Source organism: Hemiscyllium ocellatum, chromosome 18 (genome assembly GCF_020745735.1).
Source record: "Hemiscyllium ocellatum isolate sHemOce1 chromosome 18, sHemOce1.pat.X.cur, whole genome shotgun sequence".
NCBI lineage: Eukaryota > Metazoa > Chordata > Chondrichthyes > Orectolobiformes > Hemiscylliidae > Hemiscyllium > Hemiscyllium ocellatum.
Genome location: NC_083418.1, coordinates 69,615,342 through 69,636,895, shown reverse-complemented (window position 1 = coordinate 69,636,895; position 21,554 = coordinate 69,615,342). Strand labels below are relative to the sequence as shown.

Here is a 21,554-nt window from a genome sequence, read left to right as displayed (position 1 = left end):
GGCATCGATTATTTTGCTCCCATTTGGTTACTATAAGTAAATTGGATATTTTTCAGATGTTGTCTATCCACATTTACTAGCAATGTGATCCGACATTGACCACCAAGAATTTTTTTTTGCAATCAAAATATAGATAATTTGAAACAATTGTTTAATATTATACTTATTTTGTCAGCAGAAAAGGGAAATAGTATGGTGAGTTGGATTAGTTCTTTCGACTTTAGCACCATTGCCCAAATTTTTAGAGTTGTTGGAGATTGAAAAGCTTTGAAAATGTTGGGTGAGGCTCAGGTGTGGAAGTCCCACCCCATTTCCAACATATCTAAGTTTTTCCAATAGAGAAAACGTGTCAAAGCATGATCCACTTAGGAGGGAACCAGAAACTTAGCTTGGCCATTTGAACTCAGTGCTGCATTCAGGCAGATACAGTTTCAACTGTTGCAAAGGCCTTAACTTGTAGTGTAGAAGTCACAAATTTATGATGTGAATTGTGGCTCTTGAGGGTAAATAAGGTCTCTATAACTGCCATGATGTGAAATTATTTAATTTCCCAACCATTTAAAAAGGCAAATAAAAAGCTGTCAGTTTCTCAGAGTAAAAAAATTGTCTACTCTAACTGTTTCAGTATGTTTCTTAAATTTTTCTGTGTATTTTATGAATATTTGGCTGATTTCCAAAAGCTATAATTATCTCAACTAGGAGATTGAGTTCACATTTTGCTTGGCAGCTCAGAAGCTATTAAAAGGTTAAATGTTAAGTTATAAGCAAAAGTTTTTTTGTTTTTCTCTGGGAATAACCACTTGAGATTTAAAAGGTTTCAATGAGCTATCATGACTGGGACGTTTTGTGTGTAAAGTGATGGCTTTATCACATTTTTAGATCCTTATAGTATTTCATATTATTTCAGCATAGATACTGAGGCTTCATCATGTTGAATGCTTGGTCGTTACCACGGAGGCTGTAAAGGTCAAAGGTGGAGCTGGGTTTAAATGAGTGGCATGGGTTTGTGGGGGACAATAAGTTGTGGTGAATGTGGTATGGGCAGTAGGTGTGTGAGGAGTAAGGGTAATAAGGGCTAAATGTTACCAAACTGCTGGATCAAAGAGCCTTTTAATTAGTCCAACAGAGCATTCTGTCAAACTTGTGGTTGCTTCTGATCTCCTTCCGGGGATGGTGAGCTTGGTTAAATAGCACATCTGCATCCATGCAACTGGGCAAACATTCTTCCATTTTGTCTACTTTTGCCAATGCAGTTATGGCAAGCCGGGAAATTTCTCAACCTGCATCACTGGCACAAGTACAGGCCCTAATATTTGCAAGTTCCTGGCACAGTTAGAGCATACGTTTATTCCTCTCTTCAACGTTTTCACTGACTTCTACTACTTAAGCTTTGTCCACTGCTCCTAGCCTCGCCAACAGCCATGACATGGTGCCTTGTATTTAGTGGTGTCCAACTCTAGCTACAAGGATAAAAGGCTATTTTTTTAAGTGATTGTAGTTTATTGAACCATCTGATAACATCTTCAACAAGCCCTCCTTTGTGGTTGTAGTGATTGTAATGAGGTCAGCCAGCTCGACTTCATAGATTGAGTTCCTAGAATGAGGCCTGACAGACATAAATCATAAAATCCTTACAGTTCAGATAATAAAGGCTTTCAACCATCTGAAGAAACCTACACAGACATGGGGAGAACATGCATAGTCACCTGAGGCTTGACTTGAACTTGGATCCCTGGTACCTTCAGGCAGCAGTGCTAGCCACTATGCCACCAGACTGTCCCTTTAAGAAGTTGAATGACAGGGATATTGAGGTCCTGAAGACCTGAGGCAGTGCTATTGTCAAGGCTATGCATTTGTACATTAAAGGGCGATTGGTGATGGGATGCCAGCCTCTGAAGAGTTGTTTCAGCAGTAGCCATCCTTTTTTTCAGCATGGCTCGCAGCATTAATATTATGTAATATACCCAGATTTTTTTCTTAGGTTATTTTCTCAAACCTTTTTAAAAGTTTAATTTACTTGGTCAGAAATTCTATGTGGCATTGCATTAATGTTACACACGTGCCTGACTGTTAAATGAATGCGGTCCCATTTAAATATTTTATATAGGATGGGAGTTTCTGTTCAGTAATATGTATACATTGCGCAGGTGGTGCATTGGAATTACATCTTCTATATTGGGTAAGTAACTTTCTCAAAATAATATGCTACTTATGAGTGGGTTCCATATGTTCTTTTGATCTTCCAATGCAGATGGCTGACATCTTAGATCAAAAGCTCTTCAGTACTCAGCTCCATACGCTTTGGTATCCTCTGCCTTCCGCCAATTCCTTGGCCCATCCCCCTGTCTCTGGCCTGCTATCTTAAGCTCTGATCACCATTTTTAATGCAGCCTCCAGCCTTTTCTTCCCCTCCCAGTCCCAAGCCACACTTCAAAAGCTGGTGCTACAATGAGGAGTAGCATTTTGAATTGTCGATGGAATTTCCAGTAAAAAGGCCTCCCACAACTTTGGGGTGGGATATGCTAGTTTGTGCACTTCCAGCTTTACTGCAGCTTTTCCCAAGCTATGGAATTCTACATTCATACATCAAAAGCTAATCCTCTGTTTTGGTCAGGACCTAGTTTTTGATCCACAGAAGAGGGAGTCCCAAAGGATTTATTTACAATGCAAGGGGAGGCTCCATTTTAAAGCTATAGTAGTTTCAAATGCCACATCTTGAGCTGGGACCTGGCTCCTAATGTGCAGGGGCTGCATTTCCAAAATGGCTTCCATATGATTATTCAACTGGAAAGTTAGATATCAACTGACCATTCCCAAATATGAGACTACTGGAGAACGGAGCATTTGTTCCCTTTTTTTTCACTTTCCAGTTCAGTGCTGAAATACTTTTTTTAATGCTGGAGCCAAGAAATTGGGTAATTGATAAACTGTCAAACATTTTGTGAAGATACTTTTGTTTGCAGTTTTTAATCTATTAAAGACCACAAGTAGGCAAGCAATTTGGTAAAACACAGGTACTTGATAACAAGTAGTAGCTGACAACATGAAACAGGCAGGGCTGGTGAATCATATTTCAACTAATGTAAGCAGATGAAGAAAGTGAATTGATAAGCCGAAGTAAATGTATCCAATTATTCAAAAGGTCACAGGGTAATTTGGATCCTTTTCTGCCATCCTCTCTTTGTGATTCTGATTCCTCAGTACTTCTTCATAGGTCACCCTAGTTTTTCCCAATTCATCTTCTGTTCTCACGGACTCTAGGACCTTCCATCCCCAATTCCATAACATACCTTTTGATTTTTCTAAATCCTTTGATCACTGCTCCTGTGTTTCTTAGTAGTAATCTGTCTTTCCCTCTCCCAGTGATTTTACATCCGAGTATTTGCCCCACTAGAACTGGAACAAGAACAAAGCACTGTGAATGTTGTAAGCCCCAATCGTGCTATCTCCTAATCTTATTCCCATTTCCTAGTTTTTGTAAAACTCATGGTTGGTACAATAAAGATGAACCAATAAGGGTTCAGAAAGAAGTTATAAGGATGTTGCCAGGGTTGGAGGATTTGAGCTATAGGGAGAGGCTGAACAGACTGGGCTGTTTTCCCTGGAAGATCAGAGGTTGAGGGGTGACCTTTATAGAGGTTTATAACATCATGAGGGGCATGGATAGGATAAATAGACAAAGGCTTTTCCCTGGGGTCGGGGAGTCCAGAACTAGAAGGCATAGGTTTAGGGTAAGAGGGGAAAGATATAAAAGAGGCCCAAGGGGCAACTTTTTCACACAGGGTAGTATGTGCATGGAATGAGCTGCCAGAGGAAGTTGTGGAGGCTGGTACAATTGCAACATTTAAGAGGCATTTGATGAATAGGAAGGGTGTGCAGGAATAAGGACTGGGTGCTGGCAGGTTGGACTAGATTGGGTTGGGATATCTGGTTGGCATGGACGGGTTGGACCGAAGGGTCTGTTTCCATGCTGTACATCTCTATGACTATGACTCTATGCCAGATGATATGACTTTAATCAACACCCATGTATTTGGAACATTCATGGCTTATTGTGTACTGTCACAGTGCATGAAATATCTCAATTGGGTAGTGCACTGGAAATGGAGCACTGCTATTCATGGTGATGTTAAAAAAACTTGAAAAAATACACAAAATTCCTCTTTTTACCTGACTTTAAGACCTAGGTTGACAGCATGTATTTGACACAAGTTGCCATTTACTACAAATAATAATCTGTAAGTACAGAAAAACAATTATGAACCAAAGGCATATAGCTCTTCTAGTTAAACTATTATTCTTATAAGCTCCCCATCGACATACACGTACTGATACAGGCAGGGAAAAACATGGGTGTTATGGGCAAGGGAAAAATAGGGAAAGGAATTCAGTGGCTCCTGTTCTCAGGATTTGCTGTTATGCTGATCAGAGCATTACTTCTTAGCCTTCCTTCTCTGAATGCTTTCTGTTTGCAAGAAGCACCAGGTGGCTAGCACAGTGGTTCATTGGTGCATCCAGCAACCTCATTGTCAAAGACCCAGATTCGGTTCCAGCCGCAGGCGACTGTCTGTGTGGAGCTTGCACATTCGTCCCCTGTCTGCATGGGCTTCCGCTGGGTGCTGCAGTTTCCTCTCTCAGTCCAAAGTTGTGCAGGTTAGGTGAATTGGTCATGCTAAATTATCCTATAGTGTCCAGGGATGTGCAGACTATGTGAATTAGCCATGGGAAATGCAGGCCTACGAGGATAAAGTAGAGCAGAGTTCTGGGTGAAATGCTTTTCAGAGGGTTGATGCAAACTCATTGGCCAAATGGAGTCTTTACACACTGTAGGGAGTCTGTGATTCAGTGACTGGTTCCATCGTGTTTTTATTAAAGGATTGGACACTCTGAAGGCATGAAACTTTTCGCTGATGGTGAGTGCCGAACCAGAAGACACGGCTTAAAAATACGGGATAGACCATTTAGGACAGAGATGAGGAGAAACTTCTTCACCCAGAGAGTGGTGGCTGTGTGGAATGCTCTGCCCCAGAGGGCAATGGAGGCCCAGTCTCTGGATTCATTTCAGAAAGAGTTGGATAGAGCTCTCAAGGATGGTGGAATCAAAGGTTATGGAGATAAGGCAAGAACAGGATATTGATTAAGGATGTTCAGCCATGATCATATTGAATGGTGGTGCAAGTTCGAAGGGCAGAATGGCCTACTCCTGCACCTATCGTCTATTGTAAAAGTCTGATTTATCAATTAAATGCTGAAGAAAAATATTTAAAATGTTTTTTTTAAGTGCAGAGACAGCACTTCAGTTTGCAGAGATCTCATAGCTTCTCTGTATCCTTTTCATATCCTTAATCACATGCCACGCATCAAAACTAGGAGGCATATTTTAAGGTGAGAGAGAAAGGTTTAAAAAGGACATGAGGACCAACTTTGTTTTCACGCAGAATGGTTTGTGTGTGGAATGAACGGCCAGAGGAAGTGGTGGATGCAGGTACATTTACAATGCTTAAAAGACATTTGGATAAGGATGTGAATAGGAAGGATTTGGAGGGATATGGGCCAAATGTAGGCAAGTGGGACTAGTTTATTTTCTGAACGTGATCAGCATGGACCAGTTGAGCAAAGGGTGCTGAATGACTATTATAACTGATCACAAATCTACAGACCAATCAGCTATTTGTTGCCAGTTGAATCTCCACTTGTGCCCTTCAGCTCCAATCTTTGCAACATCAAGTTTAATGGAGGGCAATGTGATACTATTTATTTTGGTAGTAAGAATTATTTTATAAACAGTGAGTAAACTTCAAATGATCGATTCAGAAAAATATGTTCTCTGACAAGAAACACAAATTAAGCATGTATGTGTTGCAATACAATGTTTGACTTTATTAAAAGGAGTGTGAAGTATCAGATAAAGGAAGTCTTATTTCAATTTAATTTTCATAATTTCCTCATTCACAGTGTTGTACATCTTTGGACCTTTGTGACCAGGTGGCTATTTCATTCAGTATACGCAAAGCAACACTGTCAAATGGCATTTTGATTTATAAAATAGAAAATGCTGCTCTCAGGCGACTGACTGTGTGGAGCTTGCACATGCTCCTTGTGTCTGCGTGGGTTTCCTCCAGGTGCTCCGGTTTCCTCCCACAGTCCAAAGATCTGCGGGCCAGATGAATTGGCCATATTAAATTGCCCATAGTGTTAGGTGCATTAGTCAGAGGAAAATGGATCTGGGTGGGTTACTCTTCGGAGGATTAGTGTGGACTTGTTGGGCTGAAGGACCTGCTTCCACGTTGTAGGGAATCTAATCTAATCTAATGCAATCTCAGTAGTTCTGACAGTGTCTGTGAGGAGAGAAACAGTTAATGATTTGAGTCTGAGAGGACTGCATGGGCCTTCTGCCTGTCAACAATGGACCTCTATGTTGCAGAGGCTGAACACCAACTGTTTGACACCATGTCCTAACTTCCCCTTGCCCACATCCCCACTGCGACCCATCATGCCAAAATCACCTGCACAGTCCGTGCCCTTGTTGCCTTCGGTGATCTTCCCTCCACTGCCTCCAAGCTCATAGTCCTCCAGCCCTGCACTGTCCGGTTCTACCTGCTCCACAAGCCCAACTACCCTGGCTGACCCACCGTCTCAGCATGCTCCTGCCCCACTGAACTCATCTCATCCTATTTCGACTCCATCCTCTCCCCCTTGGTTCCCAACTACATCCATGACACAATCATGCCCTCCATATCCTCAGTAACATTCAGTTCCCCAGCTCCCAGCACTTTATCTTCTCTACCTCCATGTTTTTCTCTCCAAAAGACCCATCTAAATCCCACTCCATCACTACCCTCCTCCGCCTGGCTGAACTGGTCCTCACCCTTAATACCTTTACCTTTAACTCCTCCCATTTCCTCCAAACCCAGGGGGTGGACATGGGGACTCGGATGGGCCCCAGCTACACCTGCCTCTTTGCCAGCTATGTCAAACAGTCTCTCTTCAATACCTGTACAGGGACTTTGCTCCAACTCTTTCAGTGCAGCGTCCTGCACCCAGGCTGAACTGGAGTTACATTGACTTCGCCCACAACTTTCACCCTGCCCTCAAATTCAATTGGTCCACCTCGAACTCTTTCTTGACCTTTCCATTTCCATCTCCAGCGACAGTCTCCAGATGGGCATTTACTACAAACCCACCGACTTTCACAGCTACCTGGACAACACCTCCTGTCACCCAGTATTCCTGTAACAACTCCAGCCCATTCTCCCAATTCCTGCGACTCCCCCACTCCAAACGTAATAAGGACAGAATCCCCCTTGTCCCGACCTACCACCCCATTAGTCTCCGCATCCAACACATCGTCCTTAAACACTTCACCAACTCCAACTAGACCCCACCACCAAGAACATCTTCTTGTCCCCACCCCTCTCTGCCTTCTGGAAGGGCCGTTCTCTTTGACAGTCCTTGGTTGGCACCATTCTCCCCACCACCACCACCCCCCTTTTTATATACACACACGCATGCTATCACGCACACCCCTGAAGAAGGGTTACACCCAGAACGTCACCTTCTTTACCTCCTGATGCTACCCGGCTTGCTATGTTCTTCCATTTGTCTGCGTCTCTACTTTAGATTCCAGCATCTGCAGTTTCTGTGTCTCTAAACTATGTGCTTTACCCTCAGTTAATTGAGTAGTTTAGGGGTATGAGCAAAGTAGTGAGAAGCCTATCAAATCTTGGAATCTCAGGAATTACCTTTGTTCTCTGCAGAAAAAGAACAGATCAGTCATCTTGTGCTTCCTGCAAACAATAGAAAGCATTCAGAGAAGGAAGACCAAGAAGCAGTGTTATTTCAGCAAACCCTGTGGATAGGGACTGCTGATCTGTTGTCTTTCTCCCATAACATCCTGTCTGTATGTGGATGAGTTACAGTTTTAACTCGTGGTTATATGCTGACAGTTCATAACTTTGTTTACCTGTAGCTAGAATCTATTTATTTGCAAAAAATTAGTAATTACATACAAGCACCTGCTCCATGCTTTCTGTCAACATCGGTCTGAAAGTCAGGTAATTTGGGATTCTGCTTACTTTTTAAAATCTTTAATCTCTAACAGTTCAGGAATAGCGTGCTACTCCAGTGAGGCATAATAATTGGCCACATAATTGTACACTCCTTTAACTTGTTTGTCTCTTTTAAACCACTTGGTGTCCCTCTCGCAGTTAACTGTCCAGTGTGGCTTCATGAGTAAACTTGGATACGTTGCTTTTCAATCTTTCCATTTAAGTCATGAATATAGATCGTAAAGCCAAGACCTCAGTGCTGGTCTTTTTGGCAATCTAGGAGAAAGTGAATACTGCAGATGCTGGAGATAAGAGTCAAGATTAGAGTGCTGCTGGAAAAACACAGCAGGTCAGGCAGCATCCGAGGACCAGGAAAATCGTTGTTTCGGGCAAAAGCCCTTCGTCAGGAATCTGTTGATTACAACTTGCCAACTTAAAAATGTCCAGTTTATCCCTATCCTTATCTTGTGTGATGACGATATATGGGATACGCTATTGAATGCTTTTCAAAAATCCATGTTTGCATTCATTAGTTCTCTTTTATCTACCCTCCTAGTTACATCCAGTATTTGAGTATTTACCAACCATGATTTCCATGAAACCAAAAATTAGTTAGAGAACAGCTGACTTGACACACATCATAATGGCGCATGGCAGTTTCTTGTTGAACTTCGCTTTCTAAGCATCTCTTCAAGAACCTAATGTGGAAGAATGGATCTTTTCATCTCGCAATTCATGGATGATCATGGTGCATGTATGGTTTTAATGGGATTAGTAGTTTTGAGATAATTTGTAAAGAAACCAATTAAAGTGGAAATTTGGTTTTTAGTTTTAGTATTACCTCTCTACCCAAGCATTAGAAACAAACTGGTGGAAAATTAGTCCAAAGACAGAAATAAAGAATAAGTTGATAAAGATTTTTTGTAATCACTTTTTAAAATATGTGATACTCGTGGCACTTGATTAAAGTACTTAGAAAGAATGTACTTCAAGGAGGGTGTCTGACATACTTGTGAAACCCATTCAAGTGAAGTTATTTTAGTTTTGGTAAGAAAGTTCAACCCAGATTTTCATTCACAAACAATTGTTTTATTTGATTGACAGTTAACCATTAAATTGTCCCAGTCTGTTTTCAGGGTTGTATCAGTTTTTGACATAAATGAGGAATTGGCAGAGAAAATAAATAGCAGACGCAAAAATGGTTATACATCCTGATTAAGAAAACCTACAAAATAATTGAACTGGGAGTAGGGGCGGCACGGTGGCTCAGTGGTTAGCATTGCTGCCTCACAGCATCAGGGACCCAGGTTTGATTCTGCCTCGGGCGATTGTCCGAGTTTGCACATTTTCCCATGACTGCATGGGTTTCCTCCGGGTGCTCCATTTCCTCCCACAATCCAAAAAAAGATGTGCAGGCCAGGTGAATTGGCCATGCTCAATTGGGTTAGGTGCATTAGTCAGGGGAAATGGGTCTGGGTGGGTTTTTCTTCAGAGGATCAGTGTGGACTTGTTGGGCCAAATGGCCTGTTTCCACACTGTAGGGAATCTAATCTAATAAGCCACGAGTAGTATTGTGATATTTTTCATAGGTATCTGCTGTGTAACTACTTGGCCACTCCTAGTTTGATCTTTGTTCAACCTAACTTGAAACAACAGCAGACTCTTGGGGAGGTGGTGATGTAGGGGGAATGTCACTGGACTTGTAATCCAGAAACCTAGGCTATGTTCAGGGAACATGACAGATGGTGGAATTTGAATTCAAGAAAAATCAAGAACAAAATATTGGCTTAATGGCAATTGATGTAAAAACCCATCTGGTTCACTCATGTCCTTTAGGGAAGGCCTAATGTGACTCCAGACATATAGCAATTTTGTTGAATCATAACTGCCCTCTGAGCATTTAGGAATGGGCAAGGAATGCTCCTCAAGCCAGCGATGCCGTCATCCCATGAACAAATGAAAAATATGATATCGGGTCATTTCACGTCTTAGTATAAATGCATTAATAACTAATATGGTTGGTCAGTGCTCATAATCCCATAAAAGTAAATAACCAATTTGTTGCTGCCATTTATATTTTACAAACTTGCAGCTACTAGATTCTGACTGCTGTGACAGGAAGAAGTGTAGCTTCGCAACCAAAACCTTGAAAGCCTAGGGAATTGAGATTGAAAGAGCACACAGTTGCAAGATCCCAACTTGTATTTAGTGAAACATGAGTTCCTTCTGTCACAACGTGCAGGGCTTGCTACAGGGGTGTAAGCCAGCCATTGTTGTGTTTGAAGTTGAAATCATGACTGTCAACATTATTCTCAAAAGTGGGGAAGGGAAGACTGAGAGAAATCTATAATGTATGAAAGGCAAACGAAGACACTTAAAAAGAAAGCTTAAATTATAGAATAAACTAAATTCGTTCATGGAAGCCTACAACAGCCTGATATCCTCTCTTAAATAGAGATTTGATACTCAAGGTACTTTTCAAGTTATTACTAAAATGTCTTTGTGAAAGAATTTTTGCAAACTTATCTTGAGGCAATAACCCATAGCAGGAAATGAGCCTGGAATTTGCAGTGTCTGTATCTGTAAAGTTACTGCCACTTGTGACAAACTTGAAGCAGTGAAATTCCTTCAAAGTATTAGCATTCACAGCAAGTATTGTTTTGTGACTCAAATTGCAATTCACTAAAGTTATGATTTTGAAACTGTGGTTGCTATTTTGAATAAAGGAAAGGGTTTGTGAAAAAAACATCTGTGGGCAAATATGGTGGTTTATTTGTCTTATAATGTTTAAATAAAGAAATTAAATTCAATATTTTAATTTGTTTCTTATTCCAGAGTCACTGTGGCCCAAGATCGGAGTACCTCTCAAAGTTGTAAGAACCAAAGAAAACAAACTGAGTAATAGGTTCTTTCCTTATGATGAGATTGAAACTGAAGCTGTCCTGGCAATTGATGATGATATCATCATGTTGACTTCGGATGAATTGCAGTTTGGCTACGAGGTGGGTGCATGATGTTTAGTATGGAAATGTTCTTGCCTCATCTACAAGTACTGATTTACTTCACATAACAAGACAACGTAATATTTTTGCTTTCTCGGATGTCAAAATAGATTGCTTGTGCCATTATCATTGTTATTATATACAATGTAGCATAAAAGATAATGTGCCTGTGAGGGTAATGTGGAGGATCTGCTTTATGCACCAGTTTATGATGACATAAGACCTAGTTAGCTGGTTATTTCTTTCATTGACAACTAGTTTTTCATGTTATCTACAGTCATAACCTGCTCTTAAATGGCTATTTCTGATGGAATGTAATCAATGTGCAGTTCATTTATGGTGATTATGCAAACACTAATGCTCTAACTTAGTTACTGGTGTGGGAGAATTGTTGTTTACCAGAATTGCACTATGTTTCAGTATCATCAGTGGCCTGTGAGTATGTGCAGGGATCAGGGGGCTGCTAATTAGCCCAGCTAGACAGCTTGTGTGTAGATTGTGCATTACTCCCAACAGCACAAGGTTTGATCCCTGTGACTCAAGACCTGCTTACTCTCTTCCTGAAATAGGGTTCTTTAGTATGGTTCAATGGATAATTGCCAAAAACTGGCAAAAAGTAGAAAACTGAACATTGAGAAGAGCAGAATGTACGCATTTTATTCTTTTGTGAGATGCTGGTTTCACTGGCAAGGTCAGCATTTGTTACCTATTCCTAACTGCCATTGAATGAAGTGTTTTGCTAGGCCTTTTCAGAGGATACTGAAGATTAAGCCACATTTTTTGTGGATTTGAAGTCACTTGTAGGTCAGACAAAGTAAGGATGACACTTTTCCTCCCATGAAGGATGTTAGTGAATCAGATGGATTTTTATAACAATCAGAATTCCATGGTCATTACATCTGAGACTAGTTTTCAAATTAGTTTAATCTCGCCAGTTGTTGTGGTGGAATTTGAACCCATCCTCAGAGGGTTAGCCTGAGTTTCTATGTCATCGTTATATTACAGTGAGAGAGATGCTGATGAACTGCAACTGTACCAGTTCTTCCAAAAATACATTGTTGAGTACAGATTAATTGGATTTTGCCATGATTCCATCTTCAATACTTCAAATGGCGACAAGAGACATTCTATCTTTTCTATTTATCACCAATCATTCTTGTCATCAGGCAGCTTGAGTTTTGAAAGGAGGAAAGAAAATGGTAGAAAACTGAGTGCATCAAGAACCTATGGAGGAATACATGCATGGCATAGTGGATGATGGTAGTCCATGGTGGAGAGTGTGAAAGGGGCAGGAAGAAGGAAATGACAAGTCGAAAAGGGATTAAGAATTGCACTAAGCTCAAATCAAAATGTAATCTGAAACACTAACTTTCATTAGAAACTAATTTAGATTTAGATAGATGCAATCCGGTAATTAAAACTGTTGCAGACCATGCTATTCTACATTTGATGGTTTCACAAAACTAATGAGCAATTATTATAAGCTAATTGCAAATCAGCTCAGCTCATTAGATTTTACTATGATACTTGCAAAGTTTTGGGATTGTCAGCACTAAAATTTACAATATTTTTAGAGAGGCATTTAGTAGATGTATTCATGAAATAAGTTGTTGTCATCCAGGACTGGAATAGATTGGTATAAGAGACAAAGGGAAAGGAAATGAAGGTATGGGCAAATAGGAATAGTGAATGATAAGCACTGTGACACTTGGGCGACTATAGAAGGAAGGTACATTTTTAGAGAAGACTGTTTGAAACGGAGGGAAAGAGGATGTCAAGCAAGTTTAACATGGCAGGTGAATTCAAGAACTAGGAGGCAGAGAGTTTTGAACCTTAATTTTGGGTTGGTGCTTCACATCTTCACATTTTGTAATTATCTTTACAGTGAGAACTAAAGGGCTTAGATAATTTGAGGCGTAGCTTTGCATGACTTCAGTAATATTTGTTGAGAGGCTTAATGACAAGTTCAAAACAATGAAGTACCTGAGTTTTATTTAGAGCAGGAAACTGTTGATCTTTATTATTCATTCATGGGAAGTGGGCTTCATTGACTAGAAGAAAGTGAGGACTGCAGATGCTGAGATCAGAGCTGAAAATGTGTTGCTGGAAAAGCGCAGCAGGTCAGGCAGCATCCAAGGAACAGGAGATTCGATGTTTCGGGCATAAGCCCTTCCTGAAGAAGGGCTTATGCATTTTTACAGCAACACATTTTCAGCTCTTCACTGACTAGGCCAGCATTTATTACCCATCCTATGTGTTTAGAAAAAGTAATGATATGCTGCCTGTTGAACCTCTGCAGTCCTTAGGGTACAGATACAGCCATCATTCTGTTAAGAAGGGAATCCCAGGTTTTGACCCAGCAATACTAGGGACAAAGTGGATCAAGGGAGAACTTGCAGGTGATGTTGTTCCACACATTTGCTGCTCATGCTGTTCGAGGTCAGAAATCAAGGGTTTGGAAGATGCTTTCAAAGGAACTTTAGTGAGTTACTGTAATGCATGTTGCAGTTTGCAACTGCGTGTACCATCTACATTGGTGGTGAAGTGTGTGAATGGTCAAAGTGATGCCAATCTAGCAGGTTGCTTTGACCTAGATGGGATCAATCTTGTCGGAGCTGCACTCATTTCGGAAAATGGGGAGTATTCCGTCACATTCATGACTTATGTAGATGGTGATCACGCATTAGGGAGTCAGATTATTTAGCACAGGATTTCTAGCATCTGATCTGCTTTTGTAGCCACAGTATTTATATGGCTAGTTCAGTTTTAAGTCAACTGTATGCCCCTATGGAGTTGGGAATGGGAGACTCAGCAATGGTAGTGCCATTGAACTTAAAGAAACGAGAATTGATTCTCTCTTGTTGGTGTGGTTATTGCCTGGTTTTCAAGCCCAAGCTTGAATGTTGCCCTGTTGCATTTCTCCCATGGACTGCTTCAGTCTCTCTGGACTTGTGATTGATGTTAAACATTATACAATCATCAGCAAGCAACTCCACTTAGCCTCAATGATGGAAGGAAAGTCATTGATGAAGCAGCTAAAAAGAAGGTTGGACCTCTGACATTACCATGGTGTACTCCTACACTGACATCCTGGAGCTGAGATGACTGATTGCTAACAACCACAACCGTCTTCCCTTGTGCTGGTATGACCCCAATCAGCAGAAAGTTTTCCCCCTTGGTTCCCATTAAATCCGTTTTTGCTAGAATTCCTTTATGTACACTTTAATAATAGCAGTCACTCTCACCTCACCTCTCTTCAGCTCTTTTGTCCATATTTGGACCAAGTTTGTAATAATGTCAGGAGCTGAATTGCCCAGGCGTTGAAGCGGAGCTGAAACTGTATGTCCATGGGCAGGTAATTACTTTGCAAGTGTCATTTGCAAGCACTTCAACAATCTCTTCCATTGATTTGCATTCTGAAATATCCTTTAAATCTCTGCCTCTGCCTCTATCACCTGGCTGTCTGGTTGACTCCATAATATGCCACTCTAAGAAACTAGTACAGAAATATTCCACAAATTCTTCATCTAGGCTTCCTTCTCCCATATAATATTTCTAGTCTATATGTACATATATAGAAACGTCTTTAAATAATGGAGGCAAGGGATCAAATTTAAGAAGTTACTGTAGATCAAAAGAAAAGAGACAAGGCAAGAAAGATAGCTATTAATACGAAAAATGGCAAACAAATCAATGTAGATTAAAATCCTCTGTGATTGTGACCTTTCTGACAAACCTTTCATTAAGTCTTCCTTTGTACTCCATCCTACCATGTGTTTACTGATGAAAGACCAGAACACAAATGACTTCTTGCTTTTATCATTTCTTATCTCTACCCAAATTTTGCCCCCTGGTTTTCTGAATTTAAGTCATCCCTCTCTGTTGTGTTAATGTTACTATCAACTAACAGAGTCAACCTCCACCTTTTCCTCACTTCCTGCCCTTCCTCAGTTTCACTTACTCTTAAATATTCACAAATAGTCACAAATACTCTTAAATACTCTTATCCTACAGCCATGTCTGCAATGGCAATTGGACTGTAATTATTTATTTTCATTTGTTTTATCAATTCATTTGTTTTCTTTTGAATGCATTAAGATACAGAACTGTTAGATTTGTAATCTCTATCCATTCCTGTATTGATCTGTCTAGCATTTCTCATATTATTACTTATTACTTATCTTCTTTTGCTTTCTCTGTAATCGTTTGAATTTGATCTTTTGCCTCCATTATGTAGTTGAAGGTCCTTTGTGTTGTCCTAGTTATATGACTGCCATTATCACAGTGCTGACGTGCACCTAGTTATATGACTAGCCAGAACACAAGTCCCAGCCTGAGTCAGGTGCAAATTTTCCCAGTGGTACTGATCCCAATTTCCCTAGTACTTGTCCCAGCAGTTCCAGGGATTGAAACCCATTTTTTCCACACCAGTCTTTAAGACATGCAACCAAATGTCTAATTTTATTTACCTTTTGACAGTCAGATAATTATGCAAAAGTTATTACCTTGAGGCTATACATTTTTATTTCGCCCCGAGTTCTCGTACACGCTCTTTTCTATTTCTGCCTATGTCATTGATGCCAGTGTGACCCAAAACCACTAGCTCCTCCCCCTCCTATTGCAAGCTCCTCTCCAGTGCTAAACAGATGTCCCAAACTCTGGGAGCAGTGAGGCAAAACCAGTCAGAATGCTTTCTGGTTATAAAGAAGTGTTTTAACCTCCTAAGTATGCTGTCTCCTGTCACTGTACCAATTCTGCCATCTCTTCCTTCCTATACTATTGAATCATTGATAGGTTCACTCATCCACCCTACCACCTCCACTTCCACCCATGTAAGCTACAAGAACCTCAAACTTGTTGCTCACTTGCACACTTCCACCCATCTAAGCTGCAAGAACCTCAAACTTGTTGGTCACTTGCAAAGCTAGGCTCCACCATACCCATCTCCTCAATTGACTTACCTACCTCACTTACAGTCATGCCCTCCTGTCCATAATCAAGAGCTAAATCAGAAGACACTATTCTAAAGGTGAAGCATCTCCCGGAATGAAGTAACTAGGTAACTTGTAGCCCTCCCCAGTGTCTGATGATCAGTCTCCAGCCTGTTATTTCTGAGCTAAAGTTTCTGCAGTCACAAACACTTAATGCAGATGTGTTTGTCCTGGCTCTCTCCAATGGACAGAAGCTCCTATCTCATCCTGCAATCACAGCCTATCACCTTTCCTGCCATCTTTATTGTGTGTTAATTTATTTCTTTCACTTAATTTATAATTAATAACACTACAACAGCTCGTAAATTTTACGACCGATAGAAACTTTACCCATGCTTAATCAAACTTTCCAGTTACTCATAAACTCACTTTATTTTGAAAGCTAAATGAGCAAAATGCTCATGCACCAATCACTTACCTCTTCCTCTGTCTTAGTTTTTTTCTGTCAAAACTATCACTTCACAGAGTATGAGACCCACTCCAGGTTAGCTTCAGCTGGCTAGTTATTGAACTAGTTGAATGAGTGATTAATTCAACTTTTCGTGGTATATTTCAATTGGTGTAAAATGACAGTTTTTTCAGCACACCTCAGGGAAGAAAGACTTATAAAAAAGGACAATTCAGTTTACTTGTCCTGTAAGAAAAGGAGCATCAAGAAATATACAATCCTGGAATATGCTGGTTGAACTAATCACATTTCCTGATTTTCTCTCAGAACTGAAGTTATTGGATGGTGTTAATAAGCTTCACTGTTCGAGAATACACATGCACCTTTTAATCTTGTGTATAATTTCTTTTTCAAATATGGCTCATGGACAACTGCATTTCAGCAATGTAATGAAAGCTTCCGTTGTACCTATGTAAATTGTTGTTTCTTGGGTTGGACGCATAAAGATATTATATTACTAAGAATATTATTTCTTACAGGATTGATGTAATGGATGAAGAGTAGCAGAAGTAAATAGTTGTACTTCTGACAGCGCCGGAAACTTGTAGTTAGCAGGACGATCATCTGCTGTATTATAGTTTATTTTCTCCATAATCAAACTAGAAAAGAAATTACAATAGTTCTTCTTTAAGTTCCATTAATATAACAGAATTATGGCTGGATCTAAAGTAATACCTTAAATAAAATAAGCACAAGGTTTGTATGATGTGCAGGCATTGTACAAATTTCACATATTCTCAGATTACAACGGGTTCCCAAGTAATGGGTTGATTTTGACACATTTATTGCAGAACCATCGAGCACCTCGTACTACTCGCAAATATTTTATCCTACATTTTGCATGCTTCATTACCAGTTCATGGGAACATAAGTCTGATGAAAAATTTGTTTTCCTCATGGAACTAGCATTTTTAACAAGATTATATACAATGTGTTTTCATGGTTACACTGCAACTTACTGCTGAAGGTTGTGATTTGTTGCAGGCAAAACCTTGATGAAGAAAGTTCAATTAAGTTTCTGAATTCAAAATATTCCAGTAAAAACTTCATCAATTTATACATTAATCCTCTAGCTGTTTATTTTCCATGAATAAGTTTACATAATCCAAGATCTATAGAATAGCAGTCATAGATAAAGTAACCATCTTTGTGCATATCTATCCCTACCTTCAATATCTTGCCCCAGCAATAATCCTTTGTGGTTGTCTCATCCCAGTACAGGTGAACCTGTCAGTAGAGTCAGATTTGACATTTTGCAAAGTGAAACCTCATTGAGCAAAAAAATCAAGCATACCCGGTAGTTATTTTGAATTTATAAATTTATATCTAACAATATGGTACCTAAGAATTTTGAGAGATTGATTCTTGAAAATAATCTTTATCCGCAAGGAATAATTAAGAATGATAGTATTCAGTGTTGTTTATGTAATTTCCAGGAGATTAGCCATAAACTTCTCAAAATGCACAAATGAGGGAATAACTTGCAAATGTAAGTTGTTTGTCAAATAGTCAGCAGTTTATCCATTTAGTCACTTGTTTGCATTTGTGCACCCTATTTATTCAAGAAATTGGTTGGATTTTTAGAAAGACAAAATCCAGCAGTAGGCTGGGTGTCCTAGGAATGCTGACATTTCTCTTGAGTGAATAGTTACAGCCAGTACAATATTCCACTGTCATAGATGACCAGCTCTAGGTACTCTGAGCATTGTCCCATATCACCTGAGGCTGTTTAAAATTTCAAACTCTCTGGGGAAGGATTCAGAAGGTAACCATGGTACATGCCTCTTCATTGTCTGACAGTTTCTGACTTATGGACTAAAATTCCTTGCATTATGCAATCAACTATGAAGCAGTTGATTCAATTAGTGTTTGCAAAATGTGAGCAAATTGCCCTTGTGCACTGTACTGCCATTTCAGATCAATGTATTCTTTCTGAGATTTTAGGGCCGAAAGATGTAATACAGCTACTTATAACTCTGTAACACATTTAAATTTTCAAAAGTGTGGATAGGATTCAGAATTTATTTAAGTCTCAATTGCAATCTGTGCAGAGAAAGTATGATTACCAGTCAGAGATTGAGTAAGGTCAGATCAGGGTATGGTATTCTACCATTTTATGACAAGACATCTGTGTAAATGACCTGAATTATTGGTCTTGCACAATGAGTAATGACATTTACGTTGATATCCACAAATAATAGCAGCAACAAAGAAAATTATTTTATCTGTTGTTTAAAGTATTTCTGCATGACAGTACATAATATAGCGGCACGGTTACAGTGCCAGGGGCCTGGGTATGATTCCAGCCTCGGACAACTTTTTGTGTGGAGTTTACACATTTCCCATGTCTGTGTGGGTTTCCTCCGGATGCTCCAATTTCCACCCACAGTGCACTGGCCCTGTAGTATCCAGGGTTGTGCAGGTTAGGTGGATTAGCCATGGTAACTGTTGGGTGAAAGAGATAGGATTGGGGGGTGCTGGGTCTTTGTAGGATGCTCTTCGGAGGGTTAGTGCATTGATGGGCTGAGTGGCCGCTTTCTACTCTGTAAAGATTTAATGATACCTACCTTAATTGAATAATGCAATCAATACACAGAGGAATCTTGATTATCTGATTGAGATAGGCAGGCACTATTTTGTTTGGATAATTGATTATTCAGTTAATTGATTCAATACCTCTCCTTGGGGCTCGGAGATTTCTGAAGTTTCCTTTTTCCTCGCTCTGCCTGCCTTGCTCCCTCTCTCTATCTCAGGGTTTGTTGCTGAGCAGACGCATACTTGTGTGTAAGGGACCTGCAGCTTTACTCACACCATCCCCCCACCAATCAGTTCAATGGTACTGATACAGCAAGCATAGCTAAGTCCGCTTCCTGTTCAGGAGACTAGGCAGAATCACATTGCAAGCAAGCCCTCTCCCCCCCCCCCCCCAACCTCTGGTCTGATACCCCCTCCCCCAACTCCGTATCTCCATCCGACCTCCCTCCAACCCTGTGCAACCCCAACCCCGTGCCCCCTCCAATCCGCCCAAACCTGCCCCCCCATCCCACCCCGCCCCTCCCCCATCCCACCCCGCCCCTCCCCCATCCCACCATCCCACCCCGCCCCCACGTCCGAGTCGCTGCGTGGTTCCCCCTTTGCTTAAAGGATTAGGAAATCAGTCAAAAACATGCTTTAAAAATTGACACATTTGGCATTTTTCTTTCAACTGAATAATTAAGGATTCAAAGTAACATGTATGTAACAAGCCTTAAAAGAGAATGTTCCATCACATGATTAAACGTAAGGATAAAACTTTTTCATTTTTCTGTATTTGGAGACCGCAGCAGCCAACATGTGCAGTTAATATTTTTCACCAGGTATGTCACCTTATGCCTACAATTTCCTTGATGCCCGAGTCTGACCCTAATTTTCCAACTTACATCAATATGTCTGTCACTGGAGCAGGCATGGTCACTTTGGAACTTTTATTTCTGCAAATGATTTCAAACCAAATGTTATCATTATCATTAAAAGTTGATCATTATCATGATAGAGGGTACTGGAGATCTGCAGCTTCTGATGGCTGACAGTCCTTGGGAGCAGAACGTCCTGTACCTGAGGGGCAAAAGTCCAGCTTTACCTCTGTTAATTGATAATCATGTGTACAGTGCTGAAAGGTAGCTCTCATTCTGCAGGGACTCCCTCAGCACTCCCTAATCTCAAAAGTGGTAGTTGCTCTCTGATTTCAGCTAAAAGGAGAATATTGGGCATTAGAATTGGGTGTGGACTGAATCTAACTCTGTCCTTGACCGTTAATAGTCTTCCAACTCTTGGTAGTAAATAATTGATGACCAGCTAAATGAGTTTCAGGTAAACTCCTACTTCGAGTGAAATGTTCCTAGTAGAAAAAGACAATTTAGTCGAGGAGAATACTGAGATACAGGCTAGATTGGATTGAGGTGCATAAGGAGGAGGTGTCAGCAATTCTGGAAAGTGTAAAAGTAGATAAGTCCCCTGGGCCGGATGGGATTTATTCTAGGATTCTCTGGGGAGCCAGAGAGAAGGTTGCCAAGCTTTTGGCTTTGATCTTTGTCATCATTGTCTACTGAACGGTGCCAGAAGACTGGAGGATAGCATATGTTGTTCCCTTGTTCAAGAAGGGGAAATTATAGACCTGTGAGCCTTACTTCAGTTGTGGGTAAAGTGTTGGAAAGGGTTATAAGAGACAGGGTTTATAATCATCCAGAGAGGAATATAGTCAACACAGTTTTGTGAGAGTAGGTCGTGCCTCACAAACCTTATTGAGTTCTTTAAGAAGATGACCAAACAGGTGGATGAGGGTAAAGTGGTTGATGTTGTGTATGTGGATTTGAGTAAGACATTTGATAAAGTTCCCCATGGTAGGCTGTTGCACAAAGTACAGAGGCATAGGATTGAGGGTGATTTAGTGGCTTGGTTCAGAAATTGGCTAGTTGACAGAGGATGATGGTTGAGGAAAATATTCATACTGGAGCTCAATTACTAGTGAGGTACCACAAGGATCTGTTTTGGGTCCACTATTGTTTGTCATTTATATAAATGACCTGGATGAGGGCCTAGAAGGATGGGTTAGTAAATTTACGGATGACACTATGCTCGGTAGAGTTGTGGATAGTGACGAAGGCTGTTGTAGGTTACAGAGAGACATAGAGAAGCTGCGGAGCTGGGCTGCGAGTTAGCAAATGGAGTTTAATGCGGAAAAGTGTGAGTTGAATCACTTTGGAAGGAGTAACAGGAATGCAGAGTACTGGGCTAAAGTTAAGATTCTTGGTAGTGTAGATGAGCAGAGAGATCTCGGTGTCCAGGTACATAGATCTTTGAAAGTTGCCACATTGGTTGACAGGGTTATTAAGAAGGCATACACTGTATGTTAGCTTTTATTGGTAAAGGGATTGAGGTTTGGAATCATGAGGTCATGCTGCAGCTGTACAAAACTCTGGTGCGGCCACATTTGAACTATTGCATGATCATTGGGTAAGCATATGAACGAGAGTGGAATAGTATAGATTAGATGGGCTTCAGATTGGTTCCACAGGTTGATGCAATA

At 40.5% G+C, this 21,554-nt stretch overlaps 1 protein-coding gene across 1 annotated transcript in view; it reads left to right on the top strand.

Annotated features, from left to right (window-relative positions):
• ext2 (exostosin glycosyltransferase 2) overlaps positions 1-21,554 on the top strand; it is a 193,700-nt gene that overhangs the window by 146,865 nt on the left and 25,281 nt on the right. The window contains exon 10 of the mRNA XM_060839088.1: positions 10,884-11,050. Coding sequence (XP_060695071.1) covers positions 10,884-11,050 — 167 coding nt within the window. The remainder of the gene's footprint in view (positions 1-10,883; positions 11,051-21,554) is intronic.